At 39.0% G+C, this 23909-nt stretch overlaps 1 protein-coding gene across 5 annotated transcripts in view; it reads right to left on the minus strand.

Annotated features, from left to right (window-relative positions):
- Positions 1-23909, minus strand: part of CDC42SE2 (CDC42 small effector 2) — an 87334-nt gene that overhangs the window by 21477 nt on the left and 41948 nt on the right. For all 5 annotated transcript variants that reach the window (XM_072859943.1, XM_072859939.1, XM_072859941.1 and 2 more), the window contains one exon: positions 13668-13990. In XM_072859943.1, the coding sequence (XP_072716044.1) occupies positions 13668-13721 (54 nt within the window). In that variant the 5' untranslated portion in view covers positions 13722-13990. The remainder of the gene's footprint in view (positions 1-13667; positions 13991-23909) is intronic.

Raw genomic sequence — 23909 nt, forward strand, 5'->3', positions numbered from 1 at the left:
TATCAAAAGGAAAACACCAGTTCCAAGCACGTACAGGCACTTTTGCATAGTCTAGCTGAGGCATGCCACAATTCCACAGGTCTTGAGTGTAAACAATCATTAACTATTTAAATTTCATTAAGTCAGAAAGTGCCCCATATTCCTCATCTATTTGTCAAATTCTACTCTTCTAAATACAGCCTCCTTGAAAAGAAGTATTCAGGAGCAGTAGCAATAGCTCCTTACTCTTCCACTAGCTGCACTAAGACGACACACAAATTTTGTTGAGGACAAAGTCTCAGGTACATTCATTATTCAGAATTTACTGCCAGACTCACAAGTAGGATCAACAACACATCACACGATCATTTTTAGAGGTAGTGTTGGCTGCTCATAATGTTCAGAAAAATCTTTCTACTTACTAATCCATTTCTGTGGCAAGGCTATCCCTCCTTGCCTTGCAGGTCTTCTGCACTAAGTTATCTATGATAAATTTACTACTGTGAGAGCAGAATTTCTATTACTGTGTCTCCTACTTATATACTTTTTGACACCATTCCTTCACTCTAGTACTGGCAATTCTGAAGTTGGATCCACTGTAGAAATCCAGGAAATATAGTGGCTTTCTTAGTGTGTCAGATCTACTGGTCTTGCCAGAATAAGCCCATATTTAGGAACTTCTTAAGATAGGAAGAATAAGAAAGCATGGTTCTTTAACAGTCAGCAAAACAGGGGAAGCTTTGGCATTGCAACACTGAGCACCATGGAGATCTCTCAGACTCCTCCAGGTTCTTGCATTATTGGCAACTTCAGGGCAACTGCTTCCCAGTTCCACAAGTGTAGTCCGCTTCTATCAAAAACAAGATACAGCCAACATCAGCTGTTGGCTACAGATTTACAGTCACTGGCAGTTAAAAAAAGTCAGAATGAAGAGGAGAAATAGCAATAAACACACAGAACAAAACCAGGTTTTCTAAAGAGCTGCAGGCTGAGAATTTCTAAACTGGGTGCATAACAATAAGGGTAGATTGTTTATAGTGAATATTTTTCCTTTTACTCTTCAGCATACGGACCCATATGATACCTAAAAAGACAGGTACACAACTCCATCTTCCCAACAACTAGAGCTATGAACACAGAACTGAATAGTAATTGTTGGTAGGAAAAATATCTATTGTTCCTAAATTAAAGAAAAAAACCAACAACTAAGCTAAAACACTACCACCACCACTCTGTTTCATAGCCCGAGTGTCAGGTACCCTTTACCAACACACAGGTCACCAGTGGACTCGGGCAGCTATGCCAATAAAACAAGTTATTTTTGAACAGCTTGCTCATCAGCATGACAACTGCCAAATTCTGATCATATCAGATTATTTTAAGAGTTCCCTATGCCACAGTGTCATCAGGCTACACCACCCAGAAACATGCTTCCATGATCAAGGAACATAATTTGGAAGAAGTTCATTTTCTTCCCAGATTTCCTGCCTGGTTTCTATACCTCAATGTTGCTTCGCCATTTAACCGAGTTTCCCTGAAGTTCTGTGAAGATCCACGGATGCAGGCATTAGACTAGCTGTCTACTACTGTTGTCCTGAACAGACATTGCCACTTACATGCTTCTCAGTAGCTTCAAAGTTTTACGCTAAGGAGAGCTGCATACTACATCAAAATAATTTAGGACAAGAAGAGATGCATCAACATGAAAGGTCTCACTTTCAATAGGCAGAATCTGAGTTGTCTACCATGGAATTGGTAAAACACCAGTTGTCACTTTACAGTTACCCTACAGAGAGCTTCTCAGAGCCTCTTTAATCTTTCACTTCAGACGTCTGGAAATAGTGCATTAGAAATATTTTTGAAAATCAGAAGGCTGCGGTGGTCCTGCTGCCCCTCTGGTATTTGCTCCACATCCCTTTCTTCAGTGCCTGCTGGAATGAACATATGTGCAGGCACGGACAGCCAGAGAAATACCATCCTTTCAGGTGACTGGCCTTTACAGCCCACCACATACTCACTTCTCAGGAACCTCCCTGCCTCTGCTCCTTGCTCTTCTCTATTACAGTAACTTTAACATCTGTGCTGATCCCCTAAAGGTATCGGTCAACTTTGTCATTTAACAGCCATCCAGGCAGGAATTTTACCCAAACGCTGCTGGTTTTTCTTACTGGAAAGAACAACTTTCCCATAAGAAAGTAATTTACAAGTTACCTCACTAAAGGATCCCAAAGGCTTCATAGCTAAAAGACAATAGAGTAGTATTAAGAAATCCTGCCACTAAGCTTCTCGCTATTCCCTCACCTTTCTTTGTCCTAAATCATCTATGGCAGCTATGTTAAAGTCCCTCCTGAAGAAAGGGAATTGCTATAGCTCCTCAGAAGCTTAAAAAGCTTGTCTTCATAAAAAGTGTATACTTGGTTTATGCTCCAGCTGCTTTTATGCAAAGCCAAATGTTACAGCTTCAGAAGTGACCCTAGTTCTCTCTATAATTCTAGGCAATGTTAAATATAATTTCTTAAGCTTTAAAGTGTTAATTTTAACATATTATAGTCAAAATGCAAATACATTTTAAGTACACTTTATGAATCTAATATTCTTTAAAACTCAACGGCAAACAAATTTCTCCACTGAGAACAGCACAAAGGGGCTTTGTTTTCCAGCTGCAAAGCTACAAGAAGTCAGAAAGCGGAAAGACGCATGCATTATCAAGACACTCAACATTCCCTCTTTGGGATCACTAAGGAAAAAAAATTGAGAAACCCAAACCTTTCTGCCCTTCCCAATTGTTTCCCTGCAGGCTTCATTTTCAGACCACTCTTCTGTGTTCTGAGATTGTATAGTTAGAGTTTGTTTTTGTTTAAGAAACTAAAACAAGTAAACTTGCATAAAACACAGTCTAAAACTTAGGTGTGGCTGTTTATCTGGGGAACAGTAACAGCATGAACCATACCACAGTTAGTGCATCCTGCAGCTTTAATTGTCTTACGCATTGCAAACATAAGCATCTGCTATGTTTGGTCATAAAAAATAAATTGTCAGTGATATTCACCCCTGCAGTGCCTGCAGAGCCAACATTGCTAAGAGACTAAGTTGAATTCTATTCCTTCTTGGGCACAACCAAATTATTTACTAAATTCCAGTGAGCTGAAGCAAAGGGATTACTTGCAGAAAACTTACTGCACCAGTGTGGGAAAAAGATTCAGCTTGACCCTCTGAACCCAGAGTGAATTTGTAGACCTGGCAACCCGAATTTTTACTTATTTTCAAAAGTAGTTCCTTGTAAGAGTTGATCACTTGATGTACATTTTATTGATCAACAACAAACAACTATATGGTAAAACAGGTTTGAGTTGTATTTCAGAGCATGCTTCAAAGGGAAAGTTTTGTCTGTCTTTTTAGATAAAAAATACAAGGACATCAAAACCAAATAAAATCCTCTCATTCCCTTTATCATTTTTCTTTCCTTTTCACTGGGTAATAATGCAAGCTGACTAATTCTGGAACACTAAATTACATAACTTATTATGTAAGGTACTGTAGAGTACCTGATCACATTTCCTATTATATAAAGGAGAGATAGATCAGACTGATGTAAGCTCTTCTGTTCACTCTGACTAAACAGAGATTAGTATTTACACTGGTGTCAAGTTCAGAGAGAGTGAACAAGAGACAAAGATATTGCAGAATGTCATTTTGGTGACATGAAGCATGCTACCAGCAGCATACAAGGAGACTAATTTTACTGTCTTCAAAGGATGATCAAGATGCCCTCATATTTGTAAAATATTATGGCAGATGTTTTTAAAGCAGTTACTTCACACGAGTATTGTGCACTTCAGAAACTCCTCTTGTATTACAATCTCTTTAGATATGGAAAAGCTGTTTACAATGAACATCAAGTAAGTAGTTAAGTCTAAAAAAATAATATATATGTAATCTATAATTAACAGAACCTGTTTTAAAATCTAGCTACAATAAATTTTTTCCTAATATTCAAGCTGTGCTGGCTTCAAAAAAAAATCATGATGCTTATACACATGCCCCATAAAACCCTACCACTAAACATCCAAGAGTTTTTTATTTTTTATTATTTGGTAGTGCCTTTCCTCAGAGGATCTCAGCACAGTTAGCAGGATCCCAGGCAAGCGTTCAGAAAAACACTCTGGCAGTTGCTTTTTGCTGTAATTCAGCCGATTATTTCCTACACACACAAAAAAAAACCCCAAAACACCAAAATCCAACCCACCATCCAAAACATACCTCACAAATCAGAGAAACCAGGAACTACAGTTTGTATGCCTTTGCTATGTAGAAAAACACTAAGTGTTGCAGCCTGCAGAAAACCCCATAACCTACAGTTCTTTAACCACTAAATCAGCTAACACATATCTATTGTCACACATCAGTCAGTTTCTTGCCAGATTTTAATCTAGGTGTGTATGTATTAAAATGTGTAAATTTCCTCTTGATCATCTTCTCTGTGTAGGAACATTACTCTCATTTTATAATAAAAATGTTGGCATTTTATTCTTGAATTAAAAAGAGCAGCTGAATCTTACTGATCTGAGAAATGAGCATATGGTTTTTTTCTTTAGGGGTAGGACCATACAAAGAGTCCTTGATTACATCCTTTCTAGTCTCCCAACAGTCAGTTTAATCCACACTGCTTTCACCATGGCCACTTCGATCACCTCTTCACCTTCATACTCACTACTGGTAGCAGCACAGCATTGGCTACATAGTGTTTTGCAAATTTGCACTGTCTTCATGGTTAGCTTAGAGAAAAGATAATATCCACATAGCATAATGGGCTTAGAAATCTTTGACAGGTTTTAAAATAGTTTTTAAAAGCAATAATTAAGTAGCCCCAGTTCTCTCTCACATATAAGTCCTGTTTCTTTGTTCTCTGAAGTACACACATTGCAGTTACTTTCTTTCCTCCCCCAAAACTTCCTTTCTTTGCATTACAAATTGAAGAGGCATTTAATTTTCAAAGCTTAATTCTGATGTTAAGAAACGAATATATGCATTCGATATTTTTCCATGGAGAATAAAAGGCCCTGTAGGCTCTTTTGCCTGCTATGCTGTAGATCAGCACGCCTCTTCTTGTGTTGGCATTTCTTCTTCTCTTTACAAGTTCAGCAATGCCATGCTGCTACCACAAACACAAGCAATCCACTATATTACATACACGCACACACACGTATATGTGTGTACGTTTGCATATCCTAGCAGATTTCTTTGGAATATGTACCTATCAGGATTTATTGCCCCATTTTAACAGTAATCTACTATTTAACCATCATCCGAGGAATTAAATGTTTTTAAGTAGCTGGAGTACGGCAAGCTGTATTTAAATATTTGTTTGTATGTAATATTTGTTCCAAACAGAGTTAAATAACATGTTGCCCTGTATTAATTTTACTCAAGTCTTTCAAGAAATCTACCTGAGTTGGATTTGGCTTGGAAGCCCCCTATGTGGGGCTTCCAAGTTGAACTTGATGAGTCATAAGAGTAATTTCCTTTTATACATAATACACTCCCTTGATACACAACTGTAGTTCCCAGTTGAACATAGCCAAGTGTGCTTTCTTTACATAATGTAATTCCTGATAGCATCAGTTTTTCAGTTCACAAAACTGATAAAGCACCCCAAAAGGCAAGTTTTATGCAAATATACATAATGAGGTAAAGATTAATAACTATAGCTTATGCAACTGTTTGAAAACCCTGATGTGACATCACCTCTAAAATTCTACCATTCTGCCGTAAGCCCCAATTAACATCTACTCATCAATCCTGCTGAAGTCTTTTCCTCCATTTTATTCAGATCCAATTCATTTTTCTCTACCCACCATATCATCCTATATGCCCCAAACAATTTTTCTGTTCTTTCCTATATAAGGTCAGGGGCTCTGGAGCCACCAATGGACTACCATACAGCTCCCCAAGTAACCTGCCTGACATCTTCCAGCTGTAAAACAAGGATAGCAATGCTGACCTCTCAAACAAGTCAGGCCTGAGCTGCAAGAAAACTGAACTCAACATCAGTGGGCATAACTTGTGAGTTTCAGTGGAGGCAAGACTTTAACCTGTGCTTAGAGCAGTCTGAGGCCAGAATAAGAGACAAATTTCCAGAGCGTTCACCTGCACTCAGCTGTCACCACAGTCACTGCCCATCAGAAATGGTTTTGGTTTTTAAGCAGAAGAATTTAGAAGGTCAAATTTCTTTTAACAAAGTGAAACTACAAAGCTCTGTGCTGCACCACATTCCCCCAGAGAGATGGATGTAACACAGAGGGAAGGCAGCCTCCGAGAAGGAACAGTATTTCCTGCTATGCACCATGACGAGATGAGCTCTGCACCTCTGCTCCAGTGGTGGAGAGCTCCAGCTGGCCAATACCACCACGCTAGAGCAGTAGACCAAGAAGTACGACGCTACGCCAGCAAAGAAGTGCTGGTCTGGGCAAACTTAGAAGACAAATCACTAGTTGGTCCCAATTTATTTCTCAGTCTCTGGAGATAAGGCAGCCACATACCAACTTGAAACCATCTTGTGCAGGTTAGAAACACCTAAACCATGATGCAGGCCTGCCAAAGATAAGGCAAAATTAAAATATTCTGGTTTGAGAGCATCCCAGTACCAAAACTTAAAAACTATGAACTAGGTAATCCTTCATGATAAACCATCACGCAGAACACAAAGGGTAGTTACGTCCACACTGAAAAACAGTCATACCACAAGCAAGAGAAACAAACAATTATGAAGACCCTGTGCCTGCTGAAGACAGCATATTATAAACCCACACTATTTTCTGCGACTGAATGAACTGAATTTACAATGGCGAGAAGAGAGATAATGTAGCTTAAAACTATTTTAAAAAATTCCATGCAAGCCTCTCCCTTTTGATGTCAGGTCACTCTCAGACCATGGTGTCAACAAATCACTCAGTGTCACACATTTATTTGAGGGAGAAAACACAGAGATGGTATCTTTCCTCAGCTACAGTACACTACAGCTCTCCTGAGGGTACACCCAAGTAGCTAAAAAAACCTCTAAAATTATTTGAGAAACCAAAATAAAACCAATGCACTCAGAGAGGCATTACTTCCCTGAATCTGCATCAGAGTGCGGTTCACAGCTTCAGTTTTTCTGCCCAACCTCCAGTCCTCTGTTCTCCTCACTCCGTGGCGGGATATTAACCCAGAATTACAGAAGTCAGCATTTTAGAGTCATCAGCTAAGCCACTCTGAAGATGAAAGTGAGAAAATCATTGCAAGTGACTACATATTGAAGTCTATGGCTGAATGGATACCTTATAATTTCAGGATCTCTGAGAATACATGAAGAATAGCTGTAATATAATCCAATGGGAACTTTGGTATCATGCATGTCTCATGCATAAGTAAGAGTCATGACAGGAACTGCAGAACCAAAGGTTTGAGGGACAGTGTGAAAAAGGAAAAGTGTCATCATTGGGAAATGTTAATGTTGGGAATTAAAAATGTAAGTGCAGGCAGAGATCTTTAAAAGAGCCATTTAAAAATGCATATTTTGTGAGTTGCGTATTGGTCTTAAGAATAATCTCCAACAGAATATCTCAGATCCATTTAGAAAAGTTACAATAAGAACACAGGAGGAGAACAGTAGAGGAGGCTTCTACACTTGATATTCCCTTTCATATCAAAAACAGTTAAAGGTAAAAGGCTGAACACTTAGCTTCAGGGCAACAACTACTTCTCTATTCACTAACACAAAGCATACTTCCATACAGAGTCAGTGGAAGTGCACATCTCTCAGACTATGTCCAAGTTACCTCTGCCTTTAGCTGTTGGCAAGTAGAAATGCCCCTAAACCTATATGCTTGCCCACCTCCCCTGTTCCGACATGAAAAGCAGAAGAGGGGAAAAACAGCTGAACTGCCAAGCATTAAAATTAAGGCACACCAAAACCACCAGGGCTTTGCAGCTTCACCTTCCATTAAAAAAAATAAAATTTAAAATTGCATTGGATTTGTTAATTTCAGAAGTGCTTCAGCACAGTCTCCATGGGTGGCTGCAAAACTATCAACTTTTGCTTAGGCAGTATCAACTATTTCTTGTGGCAGCTCCTTTTGTCAGTGACTCATACTGGGTTTTGCTCTTAAAGATGTCTTCTCACTGAAAAATTTGCAGATTTAAAAGAAACAAGCAATTCAAGGGCTCTAAAACTGGTGTCCAGGTCAACAAAGAGTACAATCTACTTCCTCCCCATGTTCAAGCAGAAAGCCTGAGCTCTGTAGAGCCTGTAGATATTAAAAGCATATTACGACCTTCTTCAAATATGCTGATAGTGGCAAGACACATTCTCATCAACAGAAAGCTGGCATAATTCTTGTTTCCATGTCCCCAAAGAGCTATTTTCCATCCCATCAACTAGTCTTATAATAAATAGCATCAATACAGCTAACTGAGAGCTCCTAAAAATTTCACAGCCATACTAAAGGATCACAAAATATTCAGTTAATTTTCATTCAGGTACATATACATAAACACAAAATACTGCCTTTTTTGTTTTCTTTGTAAACATTTTAATACTTGAACATCACAACAGATATTTTAAGACGTGGGGGCTAATTTAAAGGTAAAAGAAAAATCTAAAGCAGCTCTATCAGGCTGAAAGCAGCACAAACAGATCAGGTTTGAGAAATAAAAGCCAAGCATTTTGCTGCTTATTTAACTCTACCCCCTTTGATAAGGTGTTCCCTCAGGCTACTTCTACAACAGCACTGAATAGGAAAAAGAAGGAATTTGAAACATCTGAACTGGCAGCTCAATATGTAACTCAGTATGACAACTGTGAAATCTGAGGGCTCTCTAGAGTTGTCACATTTTACATTTGAGTCTTTCATAGGCTTACTGAATGTGGTAGGCTGATCGAATTTAATGAATAAGAGAGCCTGAGTTTTTAGTCATTTCGAACCAGAAGCTGTGCTTGCATAGCACTGCCATACTGAATGGAGAACCTGGCCCAGTACTTCTTCAGTAGCAAACACCTGCACAGTAGTGCATGCCTACTGAAGGTGATTTATTCTGCATTTGTTATGCATACTGAATGCTTTATTATCTTTATTGTGTTCAAGTTTTTAACAGTTGCAGTGGTAGATGTATCCTTAGCTATATCTAGGACTCCTTCTCCAGAAAAAAAGCTAGAGCTGACAATATCCATCAGTGGTTAATTTCCTTAAGTAACCAGAGTCAAGATCATTTATGTCTTCTGTAGCATTCAGTTCAGTTGATAAATACAGCAGTATGCGCAGGGTTTTTTCTGCCTGTATTTTAAGATGGGCCTCCCCAGTCTAAGTACAGATCTGTCAATCCTTCTTCATATATCAAAAAAGACACAAAGGAAACTTCACTTTCTAAACCACTTCAAACATTTATGGCATAGCATGCAGCAAAACTGTAACAGCCCTTTGACAAAATACAAAATGGAAATTGTCTAAATGAGAGACAAGCAACAAAACAGAAACTAATTAACTAGAGAAGGAAGCTCAGAGCAAGAAGGAGGAGAGCACAGTTTATTCTTTCACAGCAGAGCAGTAATTTTACTGCAAGGTCAAAGGAAACTGAAGAGCTCAGCTGGACTGGGCGGTGGCCCAAACCAGGTGGGAGTGCACCAGATCATGACCAAAGGCTTCTCAGACCAAAAATTAACTTTGCAAGTTAAAAATGGACAGAACACGAAAAAAAAGTGGAGGAAAATAACAGATTCCTGGTGTAGGCGACAAGCTCAGCCTAAGAAAGAAACCACAGACATGTTCTCTGAAAACCTGCAAGATAAAAGGCTCTCTAAACTTCTGTTACCAAGCAATGCATCTGGTCGCGGGGATTTGGCAGAGTTTACTGAAACGTAGCAGTGGATGGGACGATAGCACATAGGAAGCATGGGAAGAAAGACTCATCTTGTCACTGGGAAGTGCAAGATCAGCTTACAGAACCTATAAAGGGTATCAGTGGGAGGTGTAACAAACCTGGTGCAATCACAGAAAGTGCTACTCTTCTCAAAATAAAAAAAGGTTGGGGTCAGATCATAAGAGACTGAATTCAGGCTATTTAAATAACCAAGAAAACTTGAACATAGTTATTAAGAGATTAATATCACCTCCTTGGTATCATGAAAACAGATGTGAAAGCAACTAGTTGTGTGAAGTCTTCATTGTGGTAGAATACATCATCAGTCCAAATCTGACAAGAGAAAACTAGAAGCCAATACAAGAACACCTTGCCTTGGCTTTTGTTTGCATTTTACTGTGGTAAAGACCTCAGGCTATTAAGAAGCAAGACCTAAGCCACCATCAGGAACATGCTTCCTTCAACCACATCACTGTTTAGTTTTGTTTCTTTGCATACAGAATTTCTTCATTTATCACCCTTATTTCAGAGAAGCACAGAGACCCATGTTCAAACATGCCCCTTCCATCATCTTACTATGAGTATTGCAGTCTTGGAAACACCAAGTGAAATACTTAGCAACTGAAGTAACATTAGGAGAGAGAGTAGAACACTGCTTTCCAAGACGCCTATGTTTTATTTCACAGCAGCACGATACATCCATTTAGCACTCACAAAAGACAAAATGCTCTGCTGTGATACCTTTCAATAAAAGTTGATGGTAATACATGACTACTATCTTTTAATTAAGGAACCTCTTAAAGTGCAGTATAACTGCAACATTGTTACTGTTCCTCTCTGGGGTATGCTATTAGGAAGTGATGGCAGTTAAATTAGGTAAGTAATGTGTTCTTATTGCCATAAAGTTTGCAAATCTTATCTAAAAAGACACAGTTCAAAAGCATGAAAATGCACTGGAAAGCACCAGTATGCAAGTCTGGAAGACATACAGAGTATTGGCAATAACCTAGAAAATGCCTTTGTGTACAGTTTGAGTAATAGTCTTCTATAAAATTGACTGAAAGGACTCAGTGTATGTACGTGTTCTTCATTTTAAGTGCACTATAGCTGCAAAGAATAGAGATGCCATACTGAAGATTCCTAATACAATATGCTAGAATTTTGCCAGAAGAAAGCAACAGAGTTCCTGCATCCTGGATTTCAAGAGAGGAGGAAAACTCTTCAGCCCAGTGGAAGCTATAAATAATCACAGAAACATGCAACTTATAAAAATTCCAGGTTTTTTTTCTCCAGTGAAGAGGATTAAAATTTATGTCACTATCCATGACATTAAAGGTGACCCAGATATCAGCACCTGACAAAGATAATGAGAAAAAATCATGTTTCAGAGAATGTAAGTTTAAAAACAAAAGGAACATTTTAAGCATTGATCTGAACAAGTAGCAAATTAAGTGACTTCCTGCTTTCAAGGTCTTTATTCTGAGAGGCTGGTGGTTGTGAGTGTTGCTACAAGACCACATTAGTCCTTCCACAAACGAGCATGCTGAACATGTAATGGCTGAACATGAAAGTGATGGCTGGGATACTGTTAGTCAGGCCATGAAGAAGTTGAGATGCAGGAGGTAAAATGAAAGAAGGCACATGAAAGAGATGAAACGGGGCAGAGGCGGTATTGGACTAAACTGACAGACTGAATGCACGGTAGGGGACAGACAAGTAGCTTTTATGCAAGTTTCACCTATCTTTTGATACAACAGGGCACTAAGTACCAGTATTTTTGCGCTAAAAACTAGCATGTTTTTCAGCATGTTGAGTCGCCCAAACATGCAATCGCACAACACCTGCAGAAACAGGGAAAAACTATTTCCTTACCACTTGTCTGGTTTATCAGTCTGCTCACACCGACAGTACATGCTTTGCTACATGTCAGAGAGGAAAAACATTCCTGTATTTAACTCAGATGTGTATGTATCTGATTAAATACTCCACTTACTGCAACAGTGCATGGCAGAACAACAGCTGTACAACACAACACAGCAAAATGAGCTGAGTAACTGCAGGGGAAGGACAACTAAGCGCCTATTGTCACGCATGCCAAGGAGGGCCCACAACTCTCTTTTCTGACATGCGTCCTGAAGAATTTTAGCATTTCATAACGAGCAAGGGTCCTACAATATTTGAAAGGCAGATTTCAGGAACTAGGTCAATGCTCAGCAATGTGCTATTTGTATCTTAAATATAAGGATGGTTTTAATTTTCTAAGCAAATGCACACCACCAGATCAGCAGAAACATACAAAAAAGGGTTGTTTCCCTTTTCTCCACTTTTGAAGCATATTCTCCACCCTTTCCATGAGTCACGACCCACAGATCACTACATGCTGTATTAACATACCATGTATTTCTTGGGCAATAACATAGCTGTATCATAAAGCTTGAGCCAAGATTTTGTAAGGACAGGATTTTTGTAAGCAAACAGAATATGCCATTTTCTATCTCAAAGATTTTTAACAGTCATACCTTATTTTTAATTGAAATATATGTTCCAAAAACTAGGCAAATAACTTTGGCTATCTATAGATGCAGCTAGCATTTTGAAGGACTGCATGGTATTCAAGCAACAGAAGCTTGAATGCAGCTTCCCATGTTGGTATCTCAGAGTTCATCTCCCGCAACTCTACTTGACTAAGAGCGAGATAAAGTTGCATTCAGTTGTTAGAAATGTTAATGGTCACACTTTAATATTTCCATTGCCACCCAAGGATCAGTCTGGCATTCAGGCTTTGTGCAATGACAACGCCTAACATTAGATTTTTTTTTTTTTTAAATCCTTTGGCTTCCCTAAAGCCAAATACTATCATCTGAACATATTAATGTAAGTTTGGTCTGTTCACTCTGGGATTCTCTTTGTCACTGTAATTCCAGCATATCCTTTAGTAGTAACTGGGCTCTTTTCCACATATTTGCAAGATGACTGTCCTTTCTATACATTCATTTAGCTTGATCTGGCTGCCACACCATACAATGATTTTTCTCACAGTGCTAACAATATTCATCGTTAATTCCACCTTCATGCAGGCAGACTTTCTCCCAACAGCATTGGATTCAGGAACACACTCTAAAGGTAGTTACAGTATATGAAACCCAAGAATATTTCTGTACTTTGTCTTCCTTACATCTGCTTTGAAATGTTCTTTTATCCAACTCTTTGCTATGTACTTTTTCACACAACAGCCATTCCAAATTCTATTTTAAAAAAAAAGTATTTATGGTATGAGTGCATGCCTTCACTCTCCTAAGGTTTCATCTAAAAATTAACAAAACAATTAAGGCTGAAATCCTTAATTAAGTTAAGGTGGAGGAGGATTGGATTTCACTCTGGACTTTTAAGAGAATCATTCCTTCCTTCATCACTGTCCAGCCACACCTGAAGGCAGGCCTTAAGCCATACAGAAGGCAGGACATTTACAGATCTCCACTCAAAAATGACTTATTTTAGAATGATAGTTGAGGTCCTCCTCACCCTTCCCTTCCTTTCCCCTCCTCTTCAATTCAAACAAACAAAGGCTCTTTCCAAAGTCTTTGGATAGATTTGATCTTAAGGACAGGAAAATATCTGTGTGACAACAGTCTAGAACAGACATTTTTTTGTCCCCACTAAGCCACGATGTTAGTTAATTGCTTAATTCTCACTGAGCTTGGCTAAACTAACTTAAAAAGCCATAAGAAAGCCAAAAAATGTGAACGATGTAGTTAATTATACAACAACAAAGCAGTGCCAATATTCATACTTACAGGCTGAGGCTGTTCTGCAATACAGCAGTTGAAACACAACCAAAATTCACTCATTGTTTACAGTCTGAAGTGGGAACACAGATGAAAAGCAGGACTCAGCCTCTGTAAATCTGTCTCCAGGTAGCAAGTTCTTTAAATGGGCTTATTTATAATGGTTCCAATGGAAAAATCTTTTCTCTGTTGAGCTCTTCTCCAAAGACAAGTCAGTCCCAGGACAAACAACTTGAAGGCAAAAAGTTATTTTAGAGTCTTCTTTCAGAAGGTTGGTCCCAGCACCACAGAAATGTTACGTATGCTTCTTTGGTCCCTAGCGTTATGTGAACCTGGAAACAGAAGTACATTACATCAAAAAGAAAGAATATACAGAATCTTGTGCTCCCAGACAGCCACCCACACCAGTGATTTCTTGGTAGTATCTTGAACCACAGACTGAAGAGACACTGGCAAACAAGTCACGTGCTTATTTCTACAGTGACTACCAAAAATGGCATATACCAGAAATCCATATGAGGCTTACATTCCAGCTTTGGTTAGACAAAGTGGTATCAAGAACTGGTGTCCAATCTTTTGGCAGCCATCTCTTGTTTGATCTGTTTCTAAGTTTCAAATGTCATTTTTGAAAGTGACAATTGCCCATACAGCCCTTTAAACTTCTTAGGGAATTGTGCCTATTGACACTTCATATTTCTCAATGGAAAAGCTACACAGTCCATTCACAGTGCAAGGTTTAAATAGTATTTAACCACAACCCTGTCACACAGCTGTCAAGCAAAGGTGTGCTTTTCTAAATGTTGAGTAAACAAATAAATGGATTTCTGTATATGGAAAATTTGCAAAATGGCTGGACTTGGTCAACTCAAGGTATTTTCCTTCCGCTCTCTCTACCCTCCTGCTTAGTTGGCTTCAAAATAGGACATTACTTGTAGAGTTTGAAACTGTTCCCTTAAACCTCTAAAATTCCTCATGTGGAACAACAGAGGCTCCAGATTCCAACCATTCCTTTGCTAAAATAATGTTTATTGGTTAATCTCCAACTCGGTTTCTTTCAGTAAGAGTGCAATAAAAATTCCTGTGAGATTTCACCCTGGTCATTTATCTTGCCATCTATCATAAACCTTACTTGCAGAGAAAGTGAGATAATGAGTATTCAGAAGTTTTTACATGCCTACTCCTTAATAATTCTATATACAACTGCATCTTCATTCACAGAAATGTGTGCACAACTATGCACCATTATTTGTATGCAATTCCTCACAGTATGAAGTGGTTTGGAGACTCCATGGGATACATAAACTACATATATATATGTACATACACGCACATTCTGTGGCAGAGCAGTCCCACTTAGCTACTGCCTTCATCAGTTCTCTACGTGCCAAGCACAGAAGCAATTAGGCCCCTCATTTACTACGTACAAGCCAAGTTACTGTACTGTGCAGCCACTACTAGCCAGGTACTTTCCAGGACTGTTGGCTACAATGCACACATACAGAAATAGAGTAGCACCTTTCCCATACTAAGTCCAAAGCCTCTGGGAAGCTTTCCCACTTCTTACCTTTTAAGAGACTAACAGAGGCTCTTGAAGAAATAAATGCATGCTGCAGTAACACCATCTAAATAGCAAAAGCCCAGCAAAAGTACTTCTCTCCTAGCTTTGAAAAAGCTACTGGTAGTGTTTAAATTAAGTTTACATGCCTGTTTGTGGCATTTCTTGCCTGAAGATCAGAATAGGAAGGGGGGAAATAAAATGCTTTGCTAGCTTTTCCTATCACTAACACCATACAGAGCAAAGCAAATTTATTAAACAGAACACCTTGAGGGTAAGAAAAAACCTAAACAAACAAAAAAAAGAAACAAAAAATCCTTCTACACAACCTTTCTTTTGTCAGACACTTCAAAAATAGGTCTTAGTACAGTGCTAGTATGACATATTTTCACTACTTAAAAGTATATTTTTTTCTACCTCAAAGATGATAATCTAAATCCCATGTATGTGTCAAGAAGCTGCAATAAAACACGGGAATTATCAACCAACAGTGTGAAATCCAAGAATGAAAATAACTTTGAAACTCTCTAACGAAGTTCTCACTTCGTAATTACGTAGCTTCACATTATTTTCTCAATTCTTCTGGTTACTGAAAGTTTGATCAACTTTAAATAGCAAGAGCTGGACTAACGTAGAAAAGCTTGATAAGAAAATACTGTTCTCTGCCATCTCAGAATTTGCATGTTACACAATTATTTTCTAAACTTGATTCAATATGTAACGAAATTGGAACTAAAACATGGTTAATTCTGTTAAGCATGTAACAACTGACAATTTTAGTCCAATAACTGTACAGCTTATCTCTCCTTAAAATGTGGTGGTTTTACTTCTGAGAAGATAGCCTCCAAGTTGTTCTGAAATGCAGCAATGCTCCCCCAATACTAGCTGCTCAGACTATGAGAAACTGAGAAAGCAAGTACTCAAAGTTAGAACATTTTGAAGTCTAATATATCGTAACCTGCCAGAGCTATAAATGGATACAATGGGCTTCCCTTGCTGCGCAAGTGACCCAATGTTCTGATTTGCAGCTCCTGAAATTCTGACGCTCGTATTATTGCTTCCTCACAATCTCTTTTTACAAAGTCCAGATTTAACATACCAAATTCTTGTTCTCACAGAGGGTTAACTTCCATCCCGCTGTCACCCCCACGTACAGAAGACGTACATGGAAAGGGCAGGGACATTCCTCTGTCGATCCATCTCCCCATTTGCTCACTGATAGCAGGCACGGTCCTCCATCTCACTGCAGCGTTAAGTGCCGTGTTGCGCTGAAGCCCTGGGCACAAACCCAAAGGGCTTGTGCACGCTCCTGTGAGCCTGGAAGGCTCTTCCTGGTTACAAAACACACACAGGTGCCCAAGACTTTCTCCACCGAGCCACTCTCAGCATGCAGGACTTGTGCCCTCCAGGACAGCGTTCTCTTTGAATCTGACTTCCCCCCCTTTAAATCAAAAGCTGCTGAATGACAAAGCTGAGCTAGAGGTCATGAATAGTCGTCTCTGGTAACACATTCATTCTTAAAAATGTATTTTATCTTCTACAGCCTGTATAATGCCACATTTGCCTCTAATTTCATGGTTCTGCAATCAGTACCAAGCAGTTTTTCAATCTGTTGTCTTTTAATCAGAAAAAACCAGTGGTGGGAGGACATACTCGTTAAGTCTGGAGGAAACTGACAGTAACTGCACCTCTTAAAAGGCAAACAAAAGCTTAGCAGGATTTGTTAGAGCACTGGAACGTTATACACCCCCACTCTGCTAACGTTATACACCCCCACTCTGCTAAACAAATGATTTTTACAGCGGCCAAGTTAATATAAAAGATCAGGTATAAATCTGCCTCACCAAAATGGAAAGAAAAAGCAATTAAACTGAAGCCAAAAAGGCGTATCGGCACTGCGATGTCAACAGCAACGTACTAGGACTTCTCTTACACTGCTAATTGCTTGTTTAAAGAACAAGTTGAAACAGGAAAATTCTGCTGTTCTTTTCCAAATTATTGGTTATTAAAAAAAAGAAAGAAAAAAGCACCATACTGACCTACAGCTACCAGCCAGGTAATTACGCAGTAACAGTATCTCATGAGAAAGTGTTCCTGCAAAGCCTGGACTACACCCCAAACTAGCTGCAATTAATGAGATCCCAAAACATGTGCAATACTTCACAGCTAGTTCTCTGCTTTGTTGTAGGATCAAGCTTTTAATATGGCGCTGTTCACAAGTGTTGCTGCGTTTGTCTGTGTAGACTTGCCAGATGAAGAGGACAACAGAGGCTGAAGAAGACAGTTCCAGACAACAGCTCTGCCAATCTTTGGTTTTGCTCTTTACACAGTTTATGGTGTTCAGAGTGGCAGAACATCATACAGCTCATGTCAAAAAGACAAGGCACATATTCTATCTGAACCAGAAAGTTAATCAGAGCGATGAATGGTGAAACACCCATTTGCTTTTTCCCATTTAAACTTTCTGAACTCTGAATGTGACTTAGAGTGTACGATTCACAGTGCAAGAACGCACAGGACTATCGTGCTGAAGAAATCTGTCAAATTTTAAGGCTTTTATACCTTATGCACAACTTTAATTTCATCCCATTTATAGAAATTTTAAGTAGTATGGAGAAATATAGATATTAAAAAGGATACTTTGTTTAAAATTTAAAATGAAAACCAATGAGGTAATTTTCATCACTCCGAAGTTTACCACAGTAGCTGATCTAGTGCAAAACCCAAAACTTCTGCTTATTGTTAAATACCAGTCATAAAGGCAGTAAGTACAAACATTGCATTAATGGATAGTGGGGGTGGAGCACATTCTCTTACAGTATCAGTAATTTTTCTTATTAAAGCAGTATTAACTTTTCTGTAGGAAACAAACAGAGCAGGAAAGGAGGAAGGGTAAAAAAAGAAATCAATCTCCCCTTCAAGCTCTTCAAGTTTACCAGCAAAAAGCAGGTTAGAGAGCATTTACCTTAGCTGATCCAAACAGGAATATGCTGCATGCTGTGGAGGGTCAGTTATAATAAAGCTACTTATTAATTATATAGCTTAAGAACAGCCCGCTGTTTTTAGAAAACATCTATAAAGTTCCTTTTAAGGGTCAACCCTCTATATCCTTTGACTGCATACTGTTCACTACGGCTTCAAGCAGGAAGTGCGCTAACAACGCTCTGACAATTACTTGAAACAAATAAAACCACAGGAAGAGAAAGAAAATGACTGCAGGTGTTAACATCTGAATTTAACTAGATTTGCTCCAAAGCTCAGACTACCAAAAAAAAAAAGTGAAGCATGCACAAAGTCATGACTCAGTATGCCATGTCACGACATGACATGATGTACCACGACATGCACATGTATGTACAAAGTCATGACTCAGTATGCCATGTCATGACATAACACGATGTACCACGACGTACACATGTATGCACAAAGTCACAACCAGGACTACTACTAGTGTTTTAGTCTCAAGTGCTTTATAAGAAATAAATTTACAATTATTCTTGATATGGAAGTGTCATTCCATAAAAGGCACTTTTTTTGCCTAAAGGCTCTGAACAGCTATCATTTGTTTCAGTTCTGCAAACTGTAAAGAGAAAATTATCATTTCAGAGTGTGTTTTTAAGATTTCTTCCATATTTTTCACTTTTATTTTTCACTATTTCTATTGTAGCCATACCATTTCCTCTTGCTGCTTAGCTGACAGTCAAGTGGCAGCAAGAAATGAGGGGGGTAGGGGATTAAGGTGTGTCCAAACCAACAGAGAGGTTGTGCTGGTGCACACGTCCATACACTTATAGCTGTAGCAACTGGAGGATGCTCTCCAGCTCTCAAAGGAAGTGAGAATTGTTTACTACTCCCTTGCCAGCCTCATTTTTTGAAATAAAAAAATCTGTACAAGAAGCACTAGAGGTTTTAAACAATCACTACCTATAGGGAAAGTTGCCTTCATGCATGAATTTTGTATCAGAAACTATCTCACCAGGGCAGTGCACTTGCAGAAGCACTCTTGCTCCCTTCCCCCCTAGCAGAGCAGGCACTTCTGGGGACTTCGGCACTGCTTTTAATGCACCAATTATCTTTTGCACTTTCAGATCCTGAGAAACCTGAGCTGCAACTAACTCGACAGACAAAAGGACAACATTCACCATCGACATAGGCTGAGTAAGGCTGAAATCCCTTTTTCACTTCCTCATAACTTTCCCATACCTATTCTGCACACTCCCCCCCCCCCCCCCCCCCAAGTGCTTTAGTGTTTAGTTTCAAGACACTGAAGAAGCTTCTTCAAAGTTTGAGTTAGACTTTCTTGTGCATTTTCAAACCCGGAATGCATAGGTCCTGACTCTGTAAAAAGGTATTTTATTCATGTCTTTATGACACAGTTTTGAACATTATGACTAAAGCTATTTATAAGATTTTATTATAGGGTTTTATTTTGTGATTATTGGTCATTTGGAGTCAGTTCTTTTTTTTGCCCCTATTTATACTGAAATGGTTTTCATTAGTATATTTCCTTAAGAAACTTAGGAATAGGCTGTACTTCAAATCAAGCTCAACACAAATTAATAGCCATGAACGACTACATATTATGAGAGTACTTTACTTCTGAATTAAAAGTTTCAAAGAATATTGAAAATGGTGGCATAGGATGAAGGTACTCTACGGCTTACTTAAAGGAGAAAGATGGGTTGGTTTTTTTAATTCTTGCTGTTAATAGGAGGGAGTCTAGCTTTAGAAACAATCTCATCTTTCACTGGAACTGAAACACCTCCAGTTTTTGTTTGTGTTTTCAGTTTGTACAAAGCCACAAGTTTCCCTGCAGCAAATGTACACATCTGAGACAATAGATGGGAAGACAGCAAAAGATACGGGAAGGGAACCACAGCAAGTCTGTAAGGAGAAATACCAGGCTTTTCATAGCAGGTCACTGACGGCATGAGAGGAAGCTGTAAAGCAGGTGAAGGCAGGGAAGCACACCATTCGGTCAAGGAAAGAAGAGTTCACGCAGTGTGACAGTAATCATGTTGTTTGCAAGTGCCAGCTGGGAGCTTAAAGCAGAGAGCCTTTAAACATCTTTAAAACATCTTGATAGTGTGAAGCTCAAACATTTGTTTTATCATTGACAAGTGTCCTGCCCCACCCCACCCCCCACCTTTTTTTAAACACCCCCTACCTGCAATTGCCTGAGTTTTACTCTCTAGCCTTTCTGTTAAATTTAATTATTTCAGCTAAGTGGCCTGGCCCTTGAAAGGTTCTTATTACTTTGTGCACAAAACCAACAAATGAAACAGACAGTATTACACTGGTCCCCTTAAAATTCCCTGTGTCCAGTCTGAAACATAAAAACATAGCTTTTCAGGACCAAACCAAGTTTAACAGGCAATACTCTGTCAGTGACTGAGCAGTGCAGGTAACCTTCTCCCCAGCACTGACATTTCAAAGCTTCCTGTGTCTTCAATTAATAATTGCTTTCAATAAACATGGGTTCAGTGCAGCTTCCTGAAACAGCTGATACATAGCTCATACTATTTCCCACACATACATGCAGACAGGAACCTACTTCTCTGAAAACCAGAGCACAGAACATCTAATAGTTCTGCACTGTGAAAATATAGAAAGACTAACAGAAAATTAATGGTCCAGACTGATTTACTAAATAACAGGAAGACAAACCAAAGACAAAATAAGTATGTTTTGTCCTGCCTCAGATATAGTCTAGGCATAATATATTTTGCCCTGCCTACAAAAACAGTCAGTTAAGAACAAGTAAGAAGCCTTTGAGAATCCACCCCTATGGTTTAGGAAATCTGATTTCATATTGCCTGCCCATTCACATTAAAAAAATAAATAAATCCTGTTAGTCAAAGTTCTAATTGGTCAATAACATTATCTTCTTAAGTGGCAAGCCCTATTGAAGGTAACACAAAAGAACACTTTCTCAGCTGGCCTCCTTGTTAATTCTAACAGGTAATACTAGTCGGAGAGAAAAAATAAACAAGGCAAATTAGTGGTCTAAGGCAAGTTCTGAACAGGGCACCATTTCCATAAAGAATGGAGAGGGAAAAAAAAAAAACCCCAAACAAAATAACCAAACCAAAACCTCCTTGAAGAGCCCCCTGTTATTACTTCTAAAGTAAAAATGGGAAATGCTCAACATCGGTGTCCAGAGAGTCCATCATTTTAACAACAGTGTAGCATTAAAATGAATGGAATACTCTATGGGGAAAAAATACCCATGACAAACTATGTGAGAGACCATACAAAATATTCAAGGGACCCCTGCCTGTTTTTTAGTACGACAATAGGTAAAAAACATTATTCACAGTGTTTATAATATTCCTTTTCCCACAGAAAACTAATACACCAAAGCAATTTCCAAGGAAGGTTTAGGACAGAGGAAAGGAATAAGTGAGAACAAGGGAAGAAAAGGCCATTAAAACTGTCAGGAGTTCACAGAGGCAAAGTCTCACCAGTACACTCAGTGTTTCATGTCCAAAAAAAAAAAAAATCAACGTGGCACACGGCTGTTGCAGATTTTAACTTACTACTGTAAGACAGCCTTTCAACAGAAGTCTGCCATTGTATCTAAAGACATTCTAATGCACTTCATTAGATTATTGCTGTCACTTCCTCACCTCCCACTCAAGTACAAAACAATTATGAGACCAATTACAGTAAGCAAAGCAGCATCACATTTTGTGGGACTGGATAAGTTAAGTTTACTCGGTCACCCAGTAACCCTAGCTAGGGTGCACATCTGCCTGTTTGAACAGCCAGACGAATCACCTCTGTTCAAGCCTTCCTTGACACGTGGTGATGAGATGTTTCAAACGAGAAGAGTGCATCAGCTCAAGCAGCACGCTTCTGCTTTAGGTTTCAGTTCCGTAGCTTGCAAGCAACTACACAGCAATATTCTTCTGTTCAGTGCAACAGAACAGCGTATTTTTCATCTCCCAGCATTTAAGGACCTACCATTTCTTTATATTTATTCTCTAGCCCTTTTACCTTTTCTCTATTATTAGCTGCTTTAGGTGACTTGAACTCTGTGTGTGCACCTGCATGTATGCACATGGGAGATTGCTTAAAGAAACTTAAAAATTAAGCCAAATCACATTTAGAAAGATATTTGGATCACTCTAGAATAGAAGTGGAGTTTAGGACATTTGGACTATGTACTTACAGGAGTTATAGGCAGAGACCTATTAGTTTATGCAGCCCATCTTCTCAGGTGTACCAGTTCCCAGGTAGCAGTACAGTCTATTCTACTGTGCAGTCTACTGTACTGTGCAGTCTATTGTACTTTCAGTGCTCCCGTTAACACTCCTGAATGACCACTCTGCAGCTTAACACAGATCACATCCGCTGGCTTCAACTTCTACCACCTTTAGTGGTTGCTTATTTAAATAGCATTCACACAACAACCACACATATACAAGTCTAAATTAGGCTACAACTGGTCTGGAGTGGTGTCAGTTCTTCCTGACTAGACACTTCAAAGCAATATATTAAAATAGTTGGTTTATTTCGTAGGAAGTCCATCTTCAGACAGAAAATGGTGCAGAAATACAAGCAATACCACCCAAGTTAGGCAGGAAAAGCAGGATGTTACTGCAGCATATGGCAGAGCCAGGAAGCACAGAAGTTTTAGAACCGGTGAGACGTGGCAAGTGCTAACTGGGCCTGTTAAAATTTCACTCTAAAGATAAGCATAGGGAGCTGTACCAGTAGGCTGACAAAGCAAGTCTCAAAAAGAATGCTCTAGTCAGAGATATGCATACATGTGAAAATGCTTACCATAGCTATGTGTGTTTTCAGACCAGAGCACAGGAGGGTGGGAAATCAGATATTGCCTGGCGTTTTCCTCTTCTCCCATCAACAGCCAGAGATCTGCTAGTACAGTACTGAGTAACGCACAGCACGAAGTGACACCCAGACAGGAGGGTCAGGTTTCATCTTTATCTAGCAGCGTACAGCATGAGACGGTTCTCTGCCTCTGCCTCCAGACAACTCTTAAGTCACTTAAGGGAAAGGAAAATCTAAAAACGTAACTGTAGCAACAAAGAAGCTTGGTTCATGTATCATAATTTAAATATCCCATAATGCAGAAGAGTGTCCTAATTCCATAATCCTTAAACAATTGCAAAGAAAACAATGAACTGAAATACAACTACTAAGTAAGAAGTACACACAGAGAGATTCTAGACTTCCTCAGCACAGATAACTCCTCTTAGCCACTTCTACGCACGAGAAGCCGACCAAATACCATGACTGTGTGTGCATGCACATGTCCATATGAAGCCACCTGCACAATCTTCAATTCAGTAACTGCAGCAATCACCAAGTGTTTCATTCCTATGGCTAAGGCTATCATGCTATATACAGCAAGGATGAAAATAACCAGAAAGCTAACAAGCTTTTACCTCTACAAATCTCAGACAGCTAGTCTGTATTAAGGAGAACAACTACAAACTGAAAAAAGTTTCTAGGATCAGCTGGTAAAGAAAAATTTCATATATTAGAGTTGCAGTCAGTATGAAATGACATGCAGGTCAACAGCAACTTTTTTTTTTTTTCCCCCTGAAAGGAACACTCATTTTTCAAAACAGAATGGATTTAGGGAGGGGAGAAAAAAATGGAGAAAATCTCTTCAGGAGACTTTTTTTTTTTTAAATCTCTACAATTGTTCGCACTAAGCCATTACA

The sequence above is a fragment of the Ciconia boyciana genome, chromosome 4, assembly GCF_034638445.1.
Source record: "Ciconia boyciana chromosome 4, ASM3463844v1, whole genome shotgun sequence".
NCBI lineage: Eukaryota > Metazoa > Chordata > Aves > Ciconiiformes > Ciconiidae > Ciconia > Ciconia boyciana.